Raw genomic sequence first — 22,423 nt, 5'->3', positions numbered from 1 at the left:
TTAACCAGATTACAAAGAGAATGGTAGTAAAATTCTTTTCTTTTGTGTTTCCATATAATTAAGGTTTGGCGCTGGACAATTTGTGTAAATGCTTGATACTAGTTCGATGCATTATGGAACAATTGCATAATGAAGGTAAAAAACTCTAAATTTGTTCATGGGGATAATGTTATCGTCAAGAACATGCCAGAAAGAAGCTTAAATTCTAAATGTATCTTCTTTTTCACCCTATGAAAGACAAGATTATTGAGTTATATTTCTTTTTGGCATCTCAAATACCATGTAACTTCTGCATTTCTTCTCTCTGATGGTATCCAATCTGCTCCCAGGGAGGCTTTTCCCGTTTCATATGATAGATGGAAAAATATTGAAGTACATTGCAATAAAGACCAAAGTATCAGGCACTCACCCCTGTCAAAGCAGGACAATGCAAAGTTACCTGAGCTAGCTTTTAACCGGCTTCAGCAAACTGATGATGGGTACTCTGGATTGCAAAGGCGAAACTTTGGTCGTTTCATTGCTCGTGAGGCCGTGCTGGATGAAGAATATTGGGTTTGTTCTGCTGCTTTTAAAGAATACTTTCCTGGCTATCCTTTGTTACTCTTTCTAAATGTATTTCAGATTTTCTTGTTCCTCTGTCTTACTGTCAATGGCAGACAGCAGCCTGGCTCCGAGCAGAAGCTCATTGGGAATCTGTCTCCTATATGAGGTTGGAGCTCGCACATATCACCTATCCCTCTTATAATTAGGACTAGTTTAAAAATTGTTTTCTCTATGTAAGTCTGAGTTGTTATATGGTAAATATTAACTGTACTTTTGCTAATTTTAGGCATGTTGATGCATATAAAAGAAAGTATGCCGAACAGGTGAGTTGCAGTAAAAAACTTTTTGTTTGTTAGCAGTTAAAATATTATTTGTTGAAGTTGAGATCTTACCATCTAATATATCCCCCCTTTTCCCTACAACTCAGTAGAATGACATTAAGTTGTTTTAAAATATTTCCCCGTCTCATGGCTTTCCCACAGTGGTCTGTCCTATCATGACTTCAATCTATATCTTTAGGTTGGCCAGTTAGTAATTAGTTCAGTGGCCCTCACATGTTTATCAGTGAAACACATATAGGGTGAGAGCTCCAAGACTTATTCTTCTCATGACAGCTTGAGGTTTATACAATGTTATCAAAAGCAAAAAGTGCAAAAAAACTCTAAGGTCTATTGAGGCTTTTAAGCGTAAAACGTAAATAATATGCGCACTTTAATGGCAAAGCGCACATTAAGCAAAGCAAAAAGCGCTCAACACATGGAGTAGAAGACAAATGGAAGTTCTATTCTCTGCTGGAAGAAGCTTATTTCTGTTAAAGCTTTAGGAAAAATTCACATGTAAGATTATGAGCTTGCATATTCATGTTTCCGGCACTGGTTTAGTGACTTCTGTACTTTTAGTATTAACAATTGACAAAAGAGCAAAAACAGATCCTTGCCTACTTTGAATAGTGTATATTTAGCATTTGGGATTATAGGTCTCATTTAACATCTAAGCTCAATGCCCATAAATGATATTGTATTTTTCTAGGATTGCTATTAGGACAGCAGTTGTAGTTTTAATTTTGGGAAAAGGTGTTTCATGTGGTTGATGAGCTTGCATTTAATTAGACATGTTCAAATTTGGCAAATGACATATATTTGGTACTAGCAACAACACCTTTGTGATAGTGTTCTTCTTCCGTTTACATAAATATTGATCATCATATGTTGCTCTAGTTTCTACCGCTCATATTCGTTAAACCCTCATTTTTATTTTCTTTTCTTTTCGTTCCACTATTTGTGTGCAGGAGTTTTATGCATTAAAGAGAAGATGTTCTGGTCAGGATGGAAATTGCTTGAAGTGCTTTTGTTTTGTTGCGGTACATATTAGTGGCTTCTAGACAATTTCCCTGGTCTTCCTTAGTGTTGTGTATGCACAAGTTGCAACTGGTTAATCATAGTTGATTTGGATTTAGATGGCTCTCTAACTTCCAGAATTGCTTTGATTTTACCATTGATTTCAAATATAGTGCCTTGTATCTAATCCGTTTTCGCCTGTGCCAATTTATTAGTATCTAAGGTTCTATTTTTAGCGGTAAAAAGTAATGATGAAGATTTTAAAAAAATGATTAGGACTCATCTCTAATTTCTCTATAGCCAGTGCTAGTCACAGTTCTGATTTATTATGTGCAAAATAGCTTCAAAAAAGTTGGTGACTTGGGTATTGGTTCGTAAACTGAAGGAATCTAAGAACCTCATACAACTGGGGCTGCTTCATAATGCATAAAGACTGACAAACCATGCTAACAACTTTCCTGCGGCCTTTGCTAGGCCTCTTCATGTCATATTAAGCTGTTGAGGACTTAAGTGTCTTATATTACATTATCTGGAGCTAAAGAAACATTTTTCAGGCTATTTGGGCAAGTGTTCACTAATTTCCTTTTCGGACATGAGTTAACTGCCTCTGAATTAAACACCTATTTTCTGATTTAAGAATTGTAAAAACACTTAGGTCTTGGATGTTTCCAGCAGATTGGAAACACAGGAGGTAATGGATCTGCTCCTTTGAGCAATTCCTTCATCCAATGTGAGAATGAATACATATAGATTGTGCTGGATGTTGTCGATGAATTCCGGCTAGGAAGTAACATGAGAACTGCAAAATAAAATTCTGTTTAAAGCATGAACCAGCTAGACTACCCATCAGATAAAAAGCTCAATTGTATCTATGCATTTTGAATTTTGATGAAAAGATTTGTACTCCCGTGAGGTGTAAGCAATTAAACTTCACCACTTTGTGCCAGTGGCCTGATGCTTCTTCAAGTGCTGAAATCCTCTTAACAAGTTCTACTTTCTGCAAAATTTGATGTCTTTTTGAGTTTCAAACATGCTTAAGAGCTTCTGCTATGTACTTAAAATGATTGTTATGTGATATTCATTCTGTTTAGAATTTGATGTTTTCCTTCATGTAAGTAAGATGATTGGTGTGTGATATTTATTCTTTCAAGTTTGATATTTATATTGGATATTCCTCAGCCTTCAAATGTTTCAGGTCAAAAAGGAAGAGAAGAATGTTAGAAGAACAGTACTTAACAGTGTAGTGGGAACGTTGGACCTGTCCATCCGGAAATTTGTACAAAGAGAGAGATACCCAGGGGTACCACCTTGAGCAAACTTTTAGATAAATGTTGATTTCTAAATGCATCTTCTTTTATTCTGTAATTGGACTAAACTGTTGGCCTGGACTAGTGGAATTTGATTATATATGTTGCTATGTCTAAAAAAATGGGGATGCCTACATCTTTGCATTTATTTTTGTTGTAGTTACTATTCCGTTTTAGAATGCTTCGTCATACTTTCTAATTCTATAGTATTTTGCCACGATTTATTCACTTCTGTTATTTCCTTTTCAATCTGCTTTGATATGCTTTTCCTTGAGTCGAGGTTTATCGGAAACAACCTCTTTGCCTCCCAAGGTAGGGGTAAGGTCTCAATTCTGCAATAGGAGAAAAAGGAAGAAGAAAAGCTTATACTGTAATTTGTTTCCTTCTGTTGAAGTGGAGGTAAATGTGTGTACTAGATTTTGCTGAACCTGCTGAATTCCTTTTCCTCTCATGGTCTCCAGGAAATCAAAAGGTTATCAGTTGTCATGGCACATCAAGAACCCTTTGATTCACATAAATATGCATACATTGCAAATGTTTGTGTTGCAATGTTTGCTCGACGTCAGGGTATTGCTTCAAATATAATACATTTGGCTGCTGATAAGGCCGCGTTAGAAGGTATCTTGTTTCAGCTTTAAACTTTTTAATGTGCTCTTCATTATGATCTACCAGTTCAGAATTGCCATCCCTTGTAATTAATTTTCGCTGAACTATGTCTAATCTTATTTTTGCATGTCCAAGCAGGTTTCAAGCAGCTATTTGTTCATGTAAATGCAGACAACATACCTGGCCAGGAATTATACAAAAAAACCGGCTTTAAGGTTAGCTTCAATCTGTTTTTCCATAACCGGAACATCTTATTGCTATTGCTTAGTGAGATCTGTTTATGTGGATGATCGTCCTTCATCAGCTCTTCTTTCTCTTTTTTTGATAAGTGAATGCTTGTTTTCATTTTTGTGTTTTTTTTTATTTTGGACGTCTTAATGTCTGCATTGCATCTCTCCTAATCATCCCAAGAGTTGAAGTCAGTGCTAAGTAGACCTTTAAAACGAGGTAGCTCTTCATGAAACTTCTTATATCAGATCTGATATGATAACCTGGAAAATAGAGTGATAACATACAACAACCTGTTGAATTAAATTGACGGTGTAACATTTCTTTACACGTGATGTATAACTTAAATCCTGTTGAAATCTTTTACTTCAACTTATCTTAGTTTGGTTGACAATCAACTCTTGATGTATAACAAAAGGTGCGTCGCGTCTTATGACTTACTCTTATAACTCCATGCAGATCGTGGAAGCCGACTCATCGTCTCTATCAAAAGAACAGATGATACTGATGTCCTTGGATTTATAATTTCCCTTAGCTACTTCACTTCCAGACTAAAGAGGATCTGTTAGTTTGTACATTTAACATGGTTTGAAGCCAATATCTTGTTGGTTGATGTATGTATTATTGGGTAGACAGACAACTAGTTAGTTATAGAGGATATAATATATGTATAAGGAAGTTGTACGATTTGTTTGGACTAGGGAACGGGTACGTATTGGATACGTGTTTATTTGAGTATCCAATACGAGCATATCCGATTAAATATTTAGTGTATTTTGGAGAATTCAGACTATGTATTCATACACTTAATGTCAGACATTTTGACATGAATATTAAGCTGAGTGAGATTGTTTTTGTTTTTCTTATCAAAAGGGAATTTTGTTATTTAGTTTCTTAAAATGTTGAGAAAGTTAAATATGGCTATGAGTCTATGAGAGATTCTAACACAACACCAATTCAATTATTTCATCTTCTGTGATGGCCTTGCTTCTTCTTTCGCCTTCTCATAACGATTCTGTATTCAAGTTCTTCAGCAATCCTAGAAAGCCAATTGGAATTTCGACTCGAAAGCATGAAATATGCTATGGAGAATCCAATAATAAGTCCACTTCCATATCCCATAAGAATCCCATTCCAAAATTCACTCAGAAATGTAGATTTGCTTACTTCATCCAGCATATGTGTTGTGTTGTCTGTCTCTGGCATCCTGCTACTTCCACAACCTTTTGAAACAGGTAATCCACGTAGTCCATCATTACCTTCATATGAATTCTTCTCAAATGTATCGAATTGAGGTCCTTTTGGGATGCATCCTTCTAGATGATTGTGTGAGAGCTTTAAGACTGCAAGAGATGTAATAGAAGCGAGTTGTTGTGGTATCTCTCCCGAAAGCTGGTTAAATGAAAGGTCCAATGATTCGACAACAGATAAATTTCCAAGTGATGATGGTATATGACCTTGGAATCCATTATGAGAAATATTCAGCACACAAAGCGCGATGAGATCACCTATACCACTAGGAATATGTCCTTTGAATTTGTTGTTTGAAAGATCGATAGTGGTGTACAAAAACAAGATTCTCTCGACTACAAGCTCCAATCCCTTTGTTACCACAACTATTGAGTCTTGGTAATATCCATACCTTGGTGTTGGTGCCTTCTTTGATGGATCAATTGCCCTCATAGCTTTCAGATGTTGAAACAGACCAGTTGGTAAGTTTTCGGTGAAGGCATTGGAAGAGAGATCTAACATTCGAAGATTAGGAAATATGTTTTCAATCGTTGGAGTTCTAATGGACCCATGCAATCCATTGGATCTCAAGCTTAAAACTTGCAACTTTGGAAGAGTTCCCAACCACATCGGAAATGTGTCGTTGAGATGATTATCTCCTAAATCAAGGATCTGCAACTCTTTGCAATTGGCCAAAGATTGGGGAATTTTCCCCTCTAGTTTATTTCCATGCAAGTTGAGGCTTCTCAGTGAACTTCCATTACTGAAAATTGTTGGAAGAGTCCCAGAAAGTTTGTTGTTGTGCATATCCAGAACCTGGAGGCCACTAATATTACCCAAACATTGCGGAATTGCTCCCTTCAAATTGTTTTTGGCCAAATCTAGTATTACCAGTGATGTCAAATTGCAAATAGAGGAAGGAATTTCTTCAGTGAGATTATTATGGGATATGAAGAAGTATGTTGTGGAATTTGGTGGAATAGGTAGTGAACCTTGAAGCAAATTGGACCGCAAATCAATAGTATCTAGAGATTGAAGAGGAATTGAATCCACACTCATCAACATATTGTGGGATATATTAAGATATCTCATTGAAAAATTCCAAGTAGACCATGTCCAATCAGGAATTCTTCCTTCAATCTTATTATTTGAAAGATCCAAGTCGTAAAGCTTCTTTGCGGATCTTAGAAACTCCAATTCTTTCACTTCACATGCAGCCAATTGTAACCTTTGAAGAGATTCAGGCCAAGTAAAATTAACTTTCTTCTCATTAATTAATGATATATTATTATATGAAAGACTAAGAAGAAAAAGGTGTTTGAGGTTTGAAAATAAGCTGATATCCACATTGCCACTAAAATTATTGAAAGAAAGATCAAGATTCATTAGGTTCACAAGGTTTTGAATTGAGTTGGGAAGATGACCCTGCAGCTGATTGTCATCTAAAAGAATCTCTTTTAGTGAATTGGACTTGAAATCCTCAAGCTGACCAGAAAAATGGTTATTACTCAAGTCTATTGTATTTAGTGATGGAAGGGAGAAAATCCCTGATGGTATTGTTCCATTCAGGGAGTTACGTGAAAGGTACAAATCCTCTATGCGGGTGAGATTCGAAAGAGATTCAGGAATAGACCCTCTAAGGCTGCAATCTGTAAGATACAAAGAATACAGTGAAGTTATATAGCCAAGAGACTCATGCAAATTATCAGAAAAATTCACGCCGCTGAGATGTAACACACTGAGATATGCACTGCTGTTCCATTTGGTCTTTGGAAAATAACCACTCAGCTGATAATTGAAACTTAAGTCAAGTGTTTCCAAGTTGGGCAGGTGAAAAATACTCTCAGGTATTATCCCATACAATCCTGTTTCTGACAGGCTCAGAGTTGTTAAATGAGAAGAAAAAATCAGAGGAATGATGGAAGAGATGTTTATGCCACTAAGATCAAGCTCTCTTAATTGGGTCAAGTTCTGAAGAAGCGATTTAAAATCATGGGTTGTGAGTCTTAGCTTCTTACTGTAAAAAAATGTGGAGAGACGAAGAGAGTGTAACTTGGAAAGATGAGAGATTTCGGAAGGAATTTGACCTGAAAAATAGGAGTAAGAAAGATCAAGATGCTTCAAGCTCGAAAACTTGCCGAATTCAGGGGAGATATGAGAATTGGAGAAGTTATTCGAAGAAAGATCAAGCCTTTGGAGATGAGAGAGTTGGAATAAGCTGCTATTGGAATCAATGGTCCCAACAAGTCCGCTGCGGCAGAGGTCAAGTTCAATGACATGGCCAGTGATGTCATCGCATACGACTCCATCCCATGAGCAACAATCTCTGCTTATGTTCCATAAACTCAATATTGAAAAAGAATGTTGGTCAAACGAGGGATAAGTAAACGTCTTCTTCAATTTTAGAAGGGAAATGCTTTCATCTTTGCGGCACGGATGAGGTATGGATGAAGAAAAAGAAAGCTGACAAAAACAGAGAAAGAGAAGAAATGAGAATTGCCTGTAGCCCATGTTTAGCATCAAAGTGTTTTAGAGAAAGATGGTAGTGAAAATCAAGAAAGGGCTACACAAATATATATAGGCAGATCAAGTTGCTACTAAATAGTAAGTAGTGAGAAAGTCTGTGTGTTTGCTAATTGGACTCAAATTTTATATAAATAGTGTATGAGAAAAACCGACAAACCACACCAAATTGATAATTTGAGTCAAATCAGAAATATAATAATTTGATTAGTGGCTTAGAATTTTGAATGGTCTGATGAGGGTTATAGCCCATAGATATTAGTAACTCAAATAAATTTTAAATTAAAATTAAATCAATATATAATTTTGTATTTGATAATAATGAGTTCTGTCCTTCGGGATGACTCAGTTGGTTTGGAGGGTGGTTATCCACATGGATGACCCGGGATTGATCCCCCCTCAATGTCTTTTGAGTCGAGCCTGTCACATAGGGTTTGCCTAGTGCGTTTTACATTCCCTGTGTGGTTTCCAAACTATTACACAGTGGGGGTGGGGGGTTTACCTAGTGCGCACAAAGTGCTCACCGAAGGGAAGAGGCTGTGGCAGAGGTTGTAGCGGCTGGTGCGGGTTATCCTCGGGTTCCAAAATAAAATAAAATAATGAGTTCAGTTGAACCCATTGTTTATATGCTGCATTGTATGTTTTCGTCAAAATTTCAAATGAAAGCTACTTATCATTAAAGAGTTAAGACTAACGGAAACGTGTTTTCTCCAAAATTTGCAAATTCAGCTACTCTCTCTCATTCACACAAACTTTCTTTGTCTGTTCATATTTGATCAAAGAAAATGTTGGTTGGTCAAGTCAAATCTAAGTTGTTCTTTTTTTGTCTTTATGTTAAACTTTTTGATCCATTAAAGCTAAATAACAATGAAAAGAAAAAGTTTATTGGGATTAATCCTTTGGTGAATCAGTTTGACAAATGTTGGCTAACATTGTTCATCATCGTTAATCTAGCTTGATATGCACGTCATATTGTATTTGGGACGACTCACAGAATAAACGTATCCAAATAAGAGTATTTATGAGATTGAAACATATAACTATTGTCTTTCCTTTAGAATTATGTTATTAGACATATAAAGTTGAAAATACGAACTTGGAATTTTTTTTACTGAAGCTCAAGTAAATTATGTAATACAAACTTTGTCAAGTCAGGAAAAGAAGAACAACAAATATGTAAACACAAATGAGATTCATGATACTAATTACAAAAACTAAATGTGAACATGAGAATAATCAACCAACTAATCTATTAAGATTTCCCAATGTCCTGAATACTATCTTCCGCCCAATTATCAACTAAAGCGCGGTCATCTTACATGTTCAAACAAAGCTGCCAGTAAGTCAACTTCGATTTTAACTCTTGTCGTGCTCGGTCTTGTTTGATTTTGATCAACAACCAAAGGGTCTGCCAACAGCTGAGGCTATCAAATATATACAGAGTATAAATATGTTTTCTCTGTAATGAAATAACTGTAGTAGTATTGCTTAAAAGCATACAAAAAGGTGCAGAGACTGATTAAACATCATTTACATCACAAATTCACAATGTTACACCAGAAAAAGAAGAAAAACAAATGGAAATGCAGAAGTGCCTTTGCTTTCGCTGCTTCCTTCTCCTTCCCATCATAATTTTGTGCTCCAGCTCTTCAATGATTCTTGCAGGCCATTTCAGGTTTCCAGTTGAAATCATGAAATATATAATGGATAATCCAATACATAGTCCACTTCCATATCCCATAAGAGCAGCTTTCCAAAAATCACTCTGAAATTCAGAATTGCTCTCTTCATCGTCTAGCTGTCCAGATATGGCATAATTTGTCCCTGATACACGATCATTGCCACAACTTTTTGTAAAGGGAAATCCACGTAATCCATCATTGCCTTCATATGAATTGTTCTCAAAGGTATGAAATTGATTTCCTTGAGGAATGCATCCTTCGAGATGATTGTAGGAGAGATTTAAGACGTCAAGAGATGTAAGAGAAGCAAATTGTGCTGGTATCTCTCCTACAAGATGGTTACTTGACAGGTCCAATGATTCAACTGAACATAATCTTCCAAGTGATGGGGGCATATGACCTTCCAATCCATTATGAGATATATTCAGCACACGGAGTGCAATAAGATCTCCCATAGTACTTGGAAGATGTCCTTCGAATTTGTTGTTTGAAAGATCGATAGTGATGTACAAAAACAAGATTCTCACAATTTCACGCTCATATCCCTTGGATACGACAGCTATCGAGTCTTGGTAATATCGACTTCCTTCATCACTTGGTGTGTTCATCATTTGATGAATTGTCCTCATGGCTTTCAAATGTTGAAACAAACCCGGTGGTATGTTTTTTGTGAAAGCATTGGAGGAGAGATCTAATATTTGAAGCTGAGGAAACATGTTTTCAGTTGTTAGAGTTCTAATGGGTCCATGCAATTTATTGGATCTCAAGCTTAGAACTTTCAGCTTTGGCAGAGTTCCCAACCACACAGGGAATGTGTCGTTGAGATGATTGTCTCCTAAATCAAGAACTTCGAGTAGTTTGCAGTTGATCAAGGATTGTGGGATTTTCCCCTCCAGCTTATTGCCATGAAAGTTGAAGCTTTTGAGTGCACTTCCAATTCTAAAAGTCGTTGGAAGAGTCCCTGAAAGACTGTTGTGGTGCATATCCAGAACTTCGAGGCCACTGATATTACTCAAACATTGCGGAATTGCTCCCTTCAAGTTGTTTCCTGCCAAATCTATCATTACCAGTGACGTCAAATTGCAAATAGACGAAGGGATCTCCCCACTGAGATTAGGGATATGAAGAAGAATCTTGTGGAAATTGGTGGAATAGGTAGTGAACCTTGAAGAAAATTGGACCGCAAATCAATGGCATTTGCAGATTGAAGAGGAATTGAATCAACACTTGCCAGCATGTTGTGGGATATATTAAGACTCTTCAATGAAATAATCCAGTTAGACCATGCCCAATCTGGGATTCTTCCTTCAATCTTATTATTTGAAAGATCCAAATGCCAAAGAAGCTTTGCGGATCTTAGAAACTCCAATTCTTTCACTTCACATGCAGCCAATCGTAAGCTCATAAGAGATCCTGGCAAAGTAACATTATGTTTGTTCTCATTGGTCAATGAGATACAATTATATGAAAGATCAAGATAATAAAGTTGCTTGAGGTCAGCAAAGAAGCTGACATCCACACTACCATTAAAATTATTGAAAGAAAGAACAAGGCCTGTTAGGTTCACATGGTTTTCAATCGACTTGGGAAGATGACCTTGCAGCTGATTATTGCTTAAATCAATCCAGATTACTGAATTGGAATTGAAATCCTCAAACTGACCAGAAAAGTGGTTATTACTCAAGACTAAACGACTTAGTGATGGAAGAGAGAACATCCCTGATGGCATTGTTCCATTTAGGGAGTTATCTGAAAGGTCCAAATCCAATATGTGTGTGAGATTCGAAAGAGATTCAGGAATAGGCCCTCGAAGGTTGCAATTTTTAAGAGACAAAGAATGCAGTGAAGTTAGATAACCGATAGACTCAGGCAAATTACAAGAAAAATTCACGCCACTGAGATCTAACTCCATGAGAGATGCACTGCTGTTCCATTTCGTCTTTGGAAAATAACCACTTAGCTGATCATTATTTTGTAAGACAAGTGTTTCCAGATTGGGAAGGTGAAAAATACTCTCAGGTATTATCCCATACAATCCTGTAGATCCAAGGCTCAGAGTTGTTAAACGAGAAGAAAAATTAGGAGGAATAGTGGAAGAGATGTTTATGGAAGTAAGATGAAGCTCTCTTAATTGAGTCAAATTCTGAAGGAGCATTTCAAAATCGTGAGGTCCAAATTTTAGCATTTCTCCTGAGAAATAAAGAGATTGTAACTTGGAAAGGTGAGAGATTTCAGAAGGAATTTGACCTGAGAAATAGGAGTCAGAAAGATCAAGATATGTCAAGCTCGAGAACCTGCCAAATTCAGGCGAGATGTGAGAACTAGAGAAATTATTCAAAGAAAGGTCGAGCCTTTGAAGATGAGAGAGTTGGAAGAGGCTGCTATTGGAATCAATCTTTCCTACAAGACTGTTGCAACTGAGATCAAGTTCAATGACATGGCCAGCCATCTCATTGCATACGACTCCATCCCATGAGCAACAATCTCTGCTCATATTCCATGAACTCGTATAAGAGTAGGAACTACTCGTAACTAATGAGGGATCTATGATAAGTGTTCTCTTGAATTCTAGAAGAGCGTAGCTTTGATCTTTACGGCACGAATGAGGTATGGATGAAGAAAAAGAAAGCTGACAGAAACAGAGAAAGAACAGAAATGAGAATTGGCCAGACCCCATGTTTAGCATCAAAGAATTTTAGAGTATGTTGGTATTGAAAATCAAGAAAAGGCTACACAAATATATATATATAGGCAAACTTCATAGTTCATTAACAATATGGTTTTTGCCACTTTAGCATCATCACTAATGCAGTCAGCAACTTTGTTGTATATGATGCATGATATACCTTTTTTGGTTCTCATTTCTCATCTCTAAAGTAGTGGACCATAGAGTTACAGGGGCAGGGTCAGGTACGGTCAAGGGGTTTCATCCAAACATCCTTTGACAGAAATTATACTATTTTTACAATGTTACAATTATTTTTCATGTGTATATAGTAGATGTTGAATCTCATTCAATTTCTTCATATTTAGAATTCTCTTGGTGAAAATTCTGACTCCGCCACTATCCAGTTGAACCCGCCTCTACAAAAAATAAAGGGAGGAGGAAATTAAGTCAAGAAAGATAAGGAAATCAAGAAACTAAAGAAAACGTTTCAATCTTGTGATCTTAAATATGTCACGTGAAAAGTTTAATTAAAGTTTAGATTCCTTTTCAAAAGAACTAGAAAGGAAACTATGAATGCAAATGTGATGTATTTTTCAATGGAAATTTCAAATGAACTAAAAAGGAAATGTGTTTTCTCCAAATGTTAGGAAATTTGGTTTCTCTGTCATTCACACTTTGTCTTTGTTCATTTTTTATTAAAGAAAATCTAGTCATTCTAAAGTCAAATTTGGGTTTTTTTTTGTCTTTTTTTCCCCATGTGTTCCACATCCACATGTTCTTTACAAGTAAACAAAACTATATAATAATAGGAAAAATAATCCCTCAAACAGAAAACAAACTTAAAATGAAGTAGAGAAATCATCTTTTTTAGTTTAGTATGTTGGCACTAGAGAATGGATCTGGCTCCCCTCCATTACCCCTTCATGTCTCTAATCTAAACGTGCATTTGACGAAATGGAGGGAAGAGGTAATGGAGGGGAGCCGGATCCCTAGTTTCTGATCACTACTAAATGTTCTATTTGTAACACTAAAGTCACAAAATTATTTTGCTGAAGTCATAAACAATTCACAAAATATTAAAATTTTAAAAGAAAATGAGTTGTTGCATGTCTAAGTAGGCGTTTGGCCATGCGATACCATATCACGATATGGTGTCGTGAGATGGAATCAGTGTTTGGACATGCGATTTTACGCTGATTCCATCTCATGATTCCATATCATGAAAGGTGATACCATATTCTCCAAAAACCATGATATGGAATCACCATGTGATTCCATATCATGATTTGAGATATTTTAATACAATAATTGATCCATGAGTTTATATTTTGTTAAAACAACCCCACATTTATATCTACTAACCATTTGTTTCATATGTAAATAAAATTTATAATCACATCATTACTTTTTAAAATTTATTATTCTCACCAATATAAAATTTATTATTACTTTAAATTTGGTGAATATAAATGATAAAGTAGAAATTCATTTGGTGAATATAAATAAGAACGAAGGGAGTAATACTTTTTTGATCTTTCATAATTAAAAAAAACGTCTTAATCTTATGACTAAGCATAATATTGATAAAAGACAATTTTCATTGGCGGTGCCGCACTTTCTTAATCTTAGTATTCGCAAAATGTTTGTTCACATGACTGAAGAATATCAAGTCCAATTGATTGAGGACTTGGGAAAAAATTGATCAATTAGTTATTAATATTTAGTCAAGTGGACTAGTTATAATTTTTTTGATTAAATTTTATTAGAAGTGTTTTTGACTCAAACTTGTGGTAACTTTTTAAACTTTCGTTATTCTATAATATTTAACTATTGATTTTTCTTGTAAATAGTTAGAAGTCAGTGATGTTTGTTAATTTTTATCTTAGTGTATTTAACTTCTAAGTTAATATTTACTCACTAATGTATGTTTTTTTTCTACTTTATAGGTTATTTGTAAGAGTAGTTGAGAGATATGAGCATATCAAGTACAATTTATGTTCAATTTTTTTAATTTAAAGTTAGATGAAACAATTATTTAAGTGAAGAACAAATAACTTTTTAATAATTTATTATGCGATTTTATAATTTTTGTTTATTTGATAAGATTGAATAAACAATTGGGCTATTTTAATAGTTTTTACAACTTATGGATTTTTATGTTTATGAGAACATATACAACACAAAAATTCCATATCGCATGTCCAAACAAACCTTCAATTTCATCTCATGATTCCATATCATGATACCATATCGCATGGCCAAACGGTCCCTTAAATAAAAAATATAGTTCATTACCAATATAGTCTTGTGCAAGGATTTTCCCAAAATACAAAGTGATTGGGATGGACAATTTTCTATTAATATATGATTTTAATTGTGATTTTGATTTGAACGACTAGCATAATAAACATATCTAAATAAGGGCATTTCTGAGATTGAAACAAATATCTATCGTCTTTCCTTTTAGAATTATGTAACTAGACATGTAAAGTTGAAAATATGAACTTGATTAGTCAACCAATTGAACTATTAAGATTTTTCAATATTTCGAATACTATTTTCCGTCTAACAAGCAACAAAAAGTTCTACATAATGAAATTTCTAAAGCCGGGTTATTGTTTTTATAAAAAAATTTGTTAAGCTTGGCCAAAAGTTCTATCGCCCTTTTATAAAGGTCATTCTTGTAAATCACTCAATTTAGGGGACAAAAACACATATAATGAAACTACAAGGGCTTATATGTTTCAAGCTTACATAAGAAGGATGCAAAGTGCAATTTTCCCCAAATATTTCTTATTTCCCTCTCATATAAAACTCCTTTCCTTATCCCCTAGCTGCCGGCTTCAGTCACAAAATCTCCGGCCAACTTCCCGGCAAGCGTCTTGGCAGGTATGTAATTCGATATTTAAGCTCTGAAGTAAAAAGGGTTTTGATTCTTTTGACTCCTCGGTGTCAAAATTTGAAGTTTATGGGTTCGGAATTTTAGTAGTTTTGAGTTATTGAGTTTTGAATTAGTAATTTGTATGTACCTGCTTGGTACACTCTAGCTTCGCCCCTTGTAGAGATTGAGCTTATAGGTGCATAGTGTTCTCTTTGCATTTCTAAAAAGATGCGAGTTTTACTTCTTGAAGATGGGATTTTTAGGTCAATAAAGTAGCAACTTTGTGGTTGTGGCAAGAATTGTCATCACCTACATTGTATTTGAAGATTATATAGTCGAGTCGAAGATAATGAGTGAGCAATAATCATACAATGGTTGAGTAAAAGCAGTAAAATTGGTGTTGTAAACTTAGGTAGGTACTACATTGAGAATGAAATGGACCCTAATAGAGAAAATGTAATAGGGAATTTGTATGGTTGACTTCAACTAGGTTGGGATTGAGATATAGTTGGTTGATTGATTGATACCTCTTTGTGAATTTTCTTGTTTTTTCGTTTGCATTCCTTTTAATGCGGAATTAGTAGATATGCAAGTCAATGTCTTTCACTTGTTGAAAGCTCATGTCTTTTGAGGTTTATCTATTCTCGTTTCAATTCTAGCAATGAAATCTTATCTTTATGTGACCTTTTCAGTTGTGGCGCAGATAATATATGCTAGTCCTACATTAATGTTCTGTGTTGGTTCCTTGTGACTCGAAACAAATTAACTTTCCGTCTTATATTGTGATTTGATGCAGATTAACGTTCTTCAATTACCTGTCCAATAAGCCTAAGTTTTCTCACCTCTTTAGTGGCTCAAATTTCATGGATTCAACCTTAATTTGCAACTACGAGCAAAGGAACCTTTTTTCTCTATAGGTTTAATACAACATAGGCTTGTTTTGTTTCGGGGAAACCGCTCTGGTAGTTCTATGTTCCTATTGGAGGAAAATGGTCTAGAGGGGAGTATTGAGTAGAATAGTAATATTACGAATGCAATATTAGAATTCTTATTATCTTCAATATGGTGAGTTCTGTAGCCATTTTGAAAAGTACGCTCAAAACATTAATTTTGAGTTATTCATGTTGTGACTTGTGCCTGCAAGATAACCACACTAAGATGAATTTCTTTTAGCATTTATAAATAATTAAATTCAATTTCACCACTGTTCCGCTTCCGTATGTGGCTTCATTTTTCATTAGTTAAGTATGTGGCTTCATTTTCAATTAGTTAAGTGGAAAATAGCTTTGAGATGTTGCGTCTTATGATCACTGACATCTTATGATCTCATGACTTTATTGACTGGTTTACTGGAAATAACACTTGCAGGTAGTTTCTTTAAGTATTTCTGAACAATTTATTCATGTATGTACATTAGAGGGTGAAATGAAGAGGGTCATTCTCTTGAAGTACGAGTTGTTTGAGGGGGATAGAGTTTGCTCTGATCCAAAACTGTATACTAGCTGCTGGTGAAAAATGGCTTATTTGAAATTCACGTTATCAATTTACCTGTCTCAGACTAGCTGGTGGTGTTATTTTTTCATGCATTATCTTTTCACTCGAAGGATCTTCCTGTGATTGAATATACGTAATTTGCTTTTGATTTCATCTTGGTGTTTTGAGAAAGAAAAAGGGGTCTTTTTCCTTTTGTTCACTTGGCTTATGCTCGCTCTTTGTGAATGGTTTTTACATTTTCTCATGCTCTGTCCTGCGATATGAATCCATGACCTCACTGATATCTGTTGCCGTTGTGAGTTTTCTGCTATCTATTCAATTAAGTGATTACTGGTTAATCATAGTATAAATTATTAAAAATATGCTAGAAACTTTACTTCTTATATATGATACATTCTTAACCTGCATTGCTGCCTAGAGAGTTGTTGTCAAATATTTGTTTTGGCTGATTCACTTAGTTCAATTAGCTAATTTGCTTGTGCCGCTTTCTATTTAATTTTCTTTCTTCCTGTTGCTCAGGCTTAATCTGAAACCGTGGAAATCAGAGAGAACCCGAGGGTAAAAACAAAAAGGTAATGGCAAAACCACCGCAACCAATTCAAAATGAGAAGGAGGAGATAAAAGAGATTGATACTGCGACATCCACCAACAATAATGAGAGCAGCAAAAAGAAGGTGACAAGAAAGTTGCCAAGTGCGAGAGAGCTTGTATCACACTATGAATCACAAGGCATTGACTCTCAAGAAGCTTCCTTTAAGGTCATTGAGGATCTCCAGGGTGCTCTCTTCAGGGTGATCAGCACTTCTCGAAATGACAAGAATCGCAATAATAATAGGAATGTGTCATCTGAAACCTCTAGAAAACTCGACATCATCAATGCTCGACTGCTCAGCCTTGACATGAAAGTTGACTCCAAGCCAGGCTACCCTCAAACCCTCGCCATCGGGATGGCCTCTGGTGGACTTCTTCAAGTGCTCCCTCGTGTTGCAGAATCGGTTGTCCAAATTTGGAACTCTGTTAGAAATGCTACTAACTCAAAACAGTAATAGACCATAAATCTTGTTGGTTAGCAATGCTGTCTTGTAGTCATGGTTTTTCTACTTCTGAAGTAGAGTTTTGTTGAACTTATGATATGCCAAAAAATAGAAAATTGTTCTCTTTAAGGCCCTTTCTTTTATGAACATTGTGCAACCTAGTGTCATGAATCTTTAGCATGTATCACAAATTTTGGCTGATATACAGTTGTTGTCACTCAAGATCTATGGTCTTTATCTAGACCCGATGAAAAAAGTGGGGTCACCTACATTTGTTATTTGTTGGTCATACCTGTACCTACTTTCTTACCAATAGTATTAGCAAGGGTCTATCGGAAACCTCTTTATTTCTACCAGATGATTCTTTATGATAGCATTAGCAAGGGTCTATTAGAAACCTCTTTATTTCTATCAGATGGATGTAAGGTCTGTATACACTCTATACCCTCTTTACTCAATTTATGGAATCACACTGAATATATTGTTGATGTACCTTGCTTTAATTCTTTCCTTAATATAATCAAATTTCTCTATAACGACCTTCTTTGTTCGGAACACAAGTTTTTCTTTTTCATTTTTATTCTCCACATAAACTTTTCTTTTTCATTTGATATTATAAAAAATTCAAAAAAATATTTTTGTCGTATTTCCCTCATTATTAATTGTTGATAATAATACTTGGAGGCTATCACTATCATTGCGCTCTCAAACCAACGTGGGCACACACCTAAAGAAGATAATATATGCACAAAAGAGAGTACATTTTATACACATTCATAAATTTAGTTAATCTACCCCTTCCATTTTGTACTTATCCTTTATCAACCATTCTGATCTCTCCATGTCATCACTATTTATCCTCTAAATTTTCCTTTTATATTTTTCCAATTTCCATCTCTATCCTTTTCCGCTCACCCTATAATCGAGTCTTTCTATAACAACTTTTCTATTTCTCAATATATAAGAATAAGATCTGCATATATTTCACTACATTTGTTATATTATTTCATAGATTAGTTGAGATGCTCATAAGCTCACAAGCTCACCCTCCAATTGAGAGTCTTTCCGAAACAACTTTTTTATTTCTCAACAGATAAGAATAAGATCGATATATATTTCATTGCATTTGTTATATTATTTCGTAGATTAGTCGAGGTGCTAGTAAGCAAAAAGTAGAAGGAAAAAGAAAGTCAATTGAGGGCATTATTGTAAATAAGTCCAATAGTGTGCCTTATCTTTTAGTATATAAACACGAGAACGTGACTCTTATTACTTTCTCTCTCTCTACATATACATACAAAATATACAACATATGTATATTCACTAGCATTATTGGGAAGACATGGGGAATGCGAACGCCAGAGAAGACGGCGGCAACGGCGACGGCGACGGCGAGGTGTCGGGAAGAAGATCTAATGTTGAATCTGGCATAGTAGAAGATCACCACGCTCTGACCTCGCGAGTGCCTTCGGCTGACTTGATGGTCAATTCTCCTCCGCAGAGTCCACATCGTTCAGCTTCACCTCTCTTGTTCGGACCTCAGGTTTCCATATTTATGCTCATTTTATCCTATTTATTATACATACATATGAAACAGTATATGTGTATGTGTTTGTTTGTGGTGTTGGTGATTCAAAGGGGGATTTAGGATTTGGTGTGGAGCTGAGCTCAAATGAGGTCTAACTTGAGCTTTATATATAGTTCATTTGTTCAATATGCAGCTTTTTTCATTCAAACTTAGAATTTTGTCTTAAAAATGTATTTTCTAAAGGAAGGACAGGGTTTCGATTAATATTAAAGTACTGTTAGAGTTCTATGTTAGTTGGGGAGGGGAAGGGACTTGCTGTGCTTATATGGCTTTTGGTAATCCTCCCTTAATGAGCTAACTTTTGGGGTTGAATTAGGTGTAAGTATCATATGTTTTACCTTGTATCAGAGCTGGGGACTGACTTTGTTTATATGGATTTGAGCAATCCTCTCTTAATGAGCTAGTTTTGGGGGGTCGAGTGTTATACTTAAGTGTCATGTCTTTACATGGTATTAGAGTCGGGTCTATTCCCATTTGAGCTCCTTAATGCTCCAGTTGGACCTGTGCATGAAGGGGAGGTTAGAGTTCCACTTCGGTTGGAGAATGAACTGATGGTTTGCTTATATGGATTTGGGTGAGCTAGCTTTTTGGGTTGAGTTAAACTAAGTATCATATCTTTACAAGCACCAAAAAAGCACAAAGGAATGGACTTGTCTCCATTTAAGTATTTAAGTAATCTAGCAAATGATGAGCGAATGTAGTGTAAGGTCTGTGCCATTTACAGTGTTCTGTCTTTTCCACATATTAAGTTTGCTAGACATGGGGTACATACTTGAGAAAAGATGACTTGTTTGCCCTTCAAAACATCTATGATTTCTTTCTATCCAAGTGCACTTCTTACCATATTGATATGATGAGAATTGCAACTTATAGTACTTTTTGTTTTGTTTCCAAATGTCTAAATTTTAATTCTGAAAAATGAGTTGATCTAGCCTGATTTACTGCGAAAGTTAGTCACATTGACTCTTCTTTAGAAAATGTGCCAACCATATTAAGATGGAAGAAGTAATCCTTTTTAAATGGTTTAATTGTATGATGGTTAGCTAAGGTGGTGGATACGCCCACACCTTATGCAATTACTCTGCATGTTATACTGCCTGTCTGTATGCCTGTGATTTGTGGGGATGTGTCTGCATCTATAGGGGAGAGTTGTAAATTGATTGTAGCGCTGTTCATTATATGCTTAACTGTGATTTGTTGTGTTTTCCCAATGTAGTAGCGTTGAAGTGTTCTGCTTGACACTAAATTGAAACACCTATAGGAACAACCGTTACAACTTCCCGATCCCAGATTGGTAATATGAATCCTCTATTTTCATTCCACTTCTACTAAGTTTCATGCTATTCCTATATGAAATGCCTTTAGGAAAATGCTGGATGAACTCTTTTTTCTGTTTAGTTGGAAGCTTGCATTATAGGACTTGCTTGAGTGTTGGCCTAACCCTCTGTTAAATGGGAAAAAGGAAAGCATCTCATGGCCTGTCTATTTGTTGGGTAAACAGACAACTAATTTATATTAGCAAGGTACATGAAAAAACAAAAGGAACTTATGCGAGACGAGCAAGCTATAATGTTTCTGTATTAGAATGTCTTGCACTAATGACACCTAGTGCATCCGGGAGCAGGCGGCGGGGGCAGAAATGTTATGCTGTTATCCTAGTAGGACTGGTGAAACCATTTAGTCAATCTGTAGTCAAGTGAAAGTTGGAGTTCTCCTTTTGTGTGCGGGTTCTGCTCTGAATAATTCACTCTTATTCACTTTGGCTGATTTTTTTGCCACCTTATATATGATGAATATTCTTCATGTTTTGTGATCAACATTATCACTCAAAATTTAGGCTTTTCTAAGTGGACAGAAGGGAATAATGTCCCTCTGAGTTTGGCCAATTACCAAAAGCAAGCACCTCTTATTTTTAGTTAACTTGGAGATAAACCAAAGCAGTTAATTTCTTCTTGGGTGCCCCAATCGTACCCCATAAATACTTACGACTGACTAGTTTCAAGACTAAACTCCTCTTTATCATCCTTTTCAGGTGCCAGTAGTTCCTTTACGAGGAGGGGATGGCAATCCTGTTAGCAATCAAATGTGGGGCAATGAATGCCAGGATGCCTCTGATCATTCGCTAGAGGGTGGCATACCTACTTTGATTACATGGAGTTATGGTGGTAATAACGTTGCTATCCAAGGATCTTGGGACAACTGGACATCAAGGTAAACTCTCGCCTCGTATTCAGGAGTTGAACTAGATTCAACCAAGTACTAGCTGTTGCGATGATTCCTGTTAATGCAGTCTCTGAATGTATCCACTAATGATATTTGCTTGCAGAAAGCTTCTCCAAAGATCAGGCAAGGACTATACCGTTCTCTTGGTCCTTCCATCGGGTATTTATCATTACAAATTCATTGTGGATGGAGAAGTTAGATATATTCCAGAACTTCCATGTGTAGCAGATGAGACAGGCGTTGTCTTTAATCTTCTTGATGTTAATGTAAGTGAGAATTCTGCTTCCTGATCATTGATAACTTTAGCACATTGATGCCTAAACATGTGTTCTATAGTCTATGTACCTGCTGTTCCCTGAGAATTTGTTTGGCTCTTAACACAATCCGCGTCCTTCCTACAGGACAATGTTCAAGAGAACCTCGAAAGTGTTGCAGAGTTTGAGGCCCCACCATCACCTGACTCTAGCTATGCGCAAGCTTTGCTGGGAGATGAGGATTTCGCAAAGGAGCCAGTGGCAGTTCCACCCCAACTTCATCTAACTGTTCTTGGTTCTGAAAACTCAGAAGAGGCACCTTCTTCTCCAAAACCCCAGCACGTAGTACTTAATCACCTCTTTATAGAGAAAGGATGGGCTTCTCAATCCGTCGTTGCTCTTGGTTTGACGCATAGATTCCAGTCGAAATATGTCACTGTTGTCCTCTACAAGCCACTGAAGAGGTGACCACCCCGTGTTTACAATCAAATCTTTCCAGAGCTTTCTCAGTGTGGCTGCTTTAAGATTTCCACTGTTTATAGACCTGCTCAACGTTGAAACTTCCTTTAACCTCTCTTCTCTGTTGTACAATAGTTTCAAGTTTTATCAGCAATGCATTTTCTCCTTTCTTCACCTTGTTTTTTGGTGATTTTATGGTCATTAGTGTGCAAAATGAAAAGAAAATATAGTTAACTAGATTTTGAATTGAATTCACCACCAACATATCTTTTGGAGGACAAGAATAAAATAATTATCTGTCGTGGAACAAAATATTTCTGATCTCTTCCTCGAATAAATTCTTGGTTTTTGTGGTTTATTATTTGT

The 22,423-nt window shown here is 35.9% G+C and overlaps 7 protein-coding genes across 7 annotated transcripts in view; 3 read left to right on the top strand and 4 right to left on the bottom strand.

The window, feature by feature from the left end:
- The window catches only part of LOC125870793 (uncharacterized), a 6,580-nt gene extending 1,694 nt beyond the window's left edge, over nucleotides 1-4,886 (top strand). Inside the window, exons 2-9 of the mRNA XM_049551310.1 lie at nucleotides 330-552; nucleotides 657-709; nucleotides 830-866; nucleotides 1,832-1,903; nucleotides 3,076-3,180; nucleotides 3,649-3,805; nucleotides 3,932-4,008; nucleotides 4,481-4,886. Coding sequence (XP_049407267.1) covers nucleotides 330-552; nucleotides 657-709; nucleotides 830-866; nucleotides 1,832-1,903; nucleotides 3,076-3,180; nucleotides 3,649-3,805; nucleotides 3,932-4,008; nucleotides 4,481-4,546 — 790 coding nt within the window. The 3' untranslated portion in view covers nucleotides 4,547-4,886. The remainder of the gene's footprint in view (nucleotides 1-329; nucleotides 553-656; nucleotides 710-829; nucleotides 867-1,831; nucleotides 1,904-3,075; nucleotides 3,181-3,648; nucleotides 3,806-3,931; nucleotides 4,009-4,480) is intronic.
- A 13-nt stretch (nucleotides 4,887-4,899) lies between these two features.
- LOC125870791 (receptor-like protein Cf-9 homolog) lies at nucleotides 4,900-6,406 on the bottom strand. Its single transcript, XM_049551306.1, has one exon. The coding sequence runs from the start codon at nucleotides 6,341-6,343 to the stop codon at nucleotides 4,988-4,990; it is 1,356 nt and encodes a 451-aa protein (XP_049407263.1). The 5' UTR covers nucleotides 6,344-6,406; the 3' UTR covers nucleotides 4,900-4,987.
- Nucleotides 6,407-6,551: 145 nt separating this feature from the next.
- LOC125871264 (receptor-like protein Cf-9) lies at nucleotides 6,552-7,762 on the bottom strand. Its single transcript, XM_049551860.1, has 2 exons — nucleotides 6,647-7,762; nucleotides 6,552-6,605 (listed from the first exon to the last, which is right to left on the bottom strand). The coding sequence occupies exons 1-2, from the start codon at nucleotides 7,760-7,762 to the stop codon at nucleotides 6,552-6,554; spliced, it is 1,170 nt and encodes a 389-aa protein (XP_049407817.1).
- Nucleotides 7,763-9,317: 1,555 nt separating this feature from the next.
- LOC125871263 (receptor-like protein Cf-9 homolog) lies at nucleotides 9,318-10,946 on the bottom strand. The gene has a single exon (XM_049551858.1). It carries the CDS (start codon nucleotides 10,518-10,520, stop codon nucleotides 9,318-9,320), a length of 1,203 nt encoding a protein of 400 aa, XP_049407815.1. The 5' UTR covers nucleotides 10,521-10,946.
- On the bottom strand, nucleotides 10,532-12,133 carry LOC125871262 (receptor-like protein Cf-9). The gene has a single exon (XM_049551857.1). The coding sequence runs from the start codon at nucleotides 12,131-12,133 to the stop codon at nucleotides 10,532-10,534; it is 1,602 nt and encodes a 533-aa protein (XP_049407814.1).
- Nucleotides 12,134-14,898: 2,765 nt separating this feature from the next.
- On the top strand, nucleotides 14,899-17,755 carry LOC125870795 (uncharacterized). Its single transcript, XM_049551312.1, has 2 exons — nucleotides 14,899-15,013; nucleotides 17,019-17,755. Exon 2 carries the CDS (start codon nucleotides 17,075-17,077, stop codon nucleotides 17,543-17,545), a length of 471 nt encoding a protein of 156 aa, XP_049407269.1. The 5' UTR covers nucleotides 14,899-15,013; nucleotides 17,019-17,074; the 3' UTR covers nucleotides 17,546-17,755.
- Nucleotides 17,756-18,815: 1,060 nt separating this feature from the next.
- LOC125870794 (SNF1-related protein kinase regulatory subunit beta-1-like) lies at nucleotides 18,816-22,178 on the top strand. Its single transcript, XM_049551311.1, has 4 exons — nucleotides 18,816-19,076; nucleotides 21,154-21,332; nucleotides 21,448-21,610; nucleotides 21,746-22,178. The coding sequence occupies exons 1-4, from the start codon at nucleotides 18,876-18,878 to the stop codon at nucleotides 22,064-22,066; spliced, it is 864 nt and encodes a 287-aa protein (XP_049407268.1). The 5' UTR covers nucleotides 18,816-18,875; the 3' UTR covers nucleotides 22,067-22,178.
- Nucleotides 22,179-22,423: the final 245 nt, after the last annotated feature.

The sequence above is a fragment of the Solanum stenotomum genome, chromosome 7 (genome assembly GCF_019186545.1).
Source record: "Solanum stenotomum isolate F172 chromosome 7, ASM1918654v1, whole genome shotgun sequence".
NCBI lineage: Eukaryota > Viridiplantae > Streptophyta > Magnoliopsida > Solanales > Solanaceae > Solanum > Solanum stenotomum.
The sequence above is the reverse complement of the archived record's forward strand: the minus strand, read 5'-3'. Positions and strand labels throughout refer to the sequence as shown.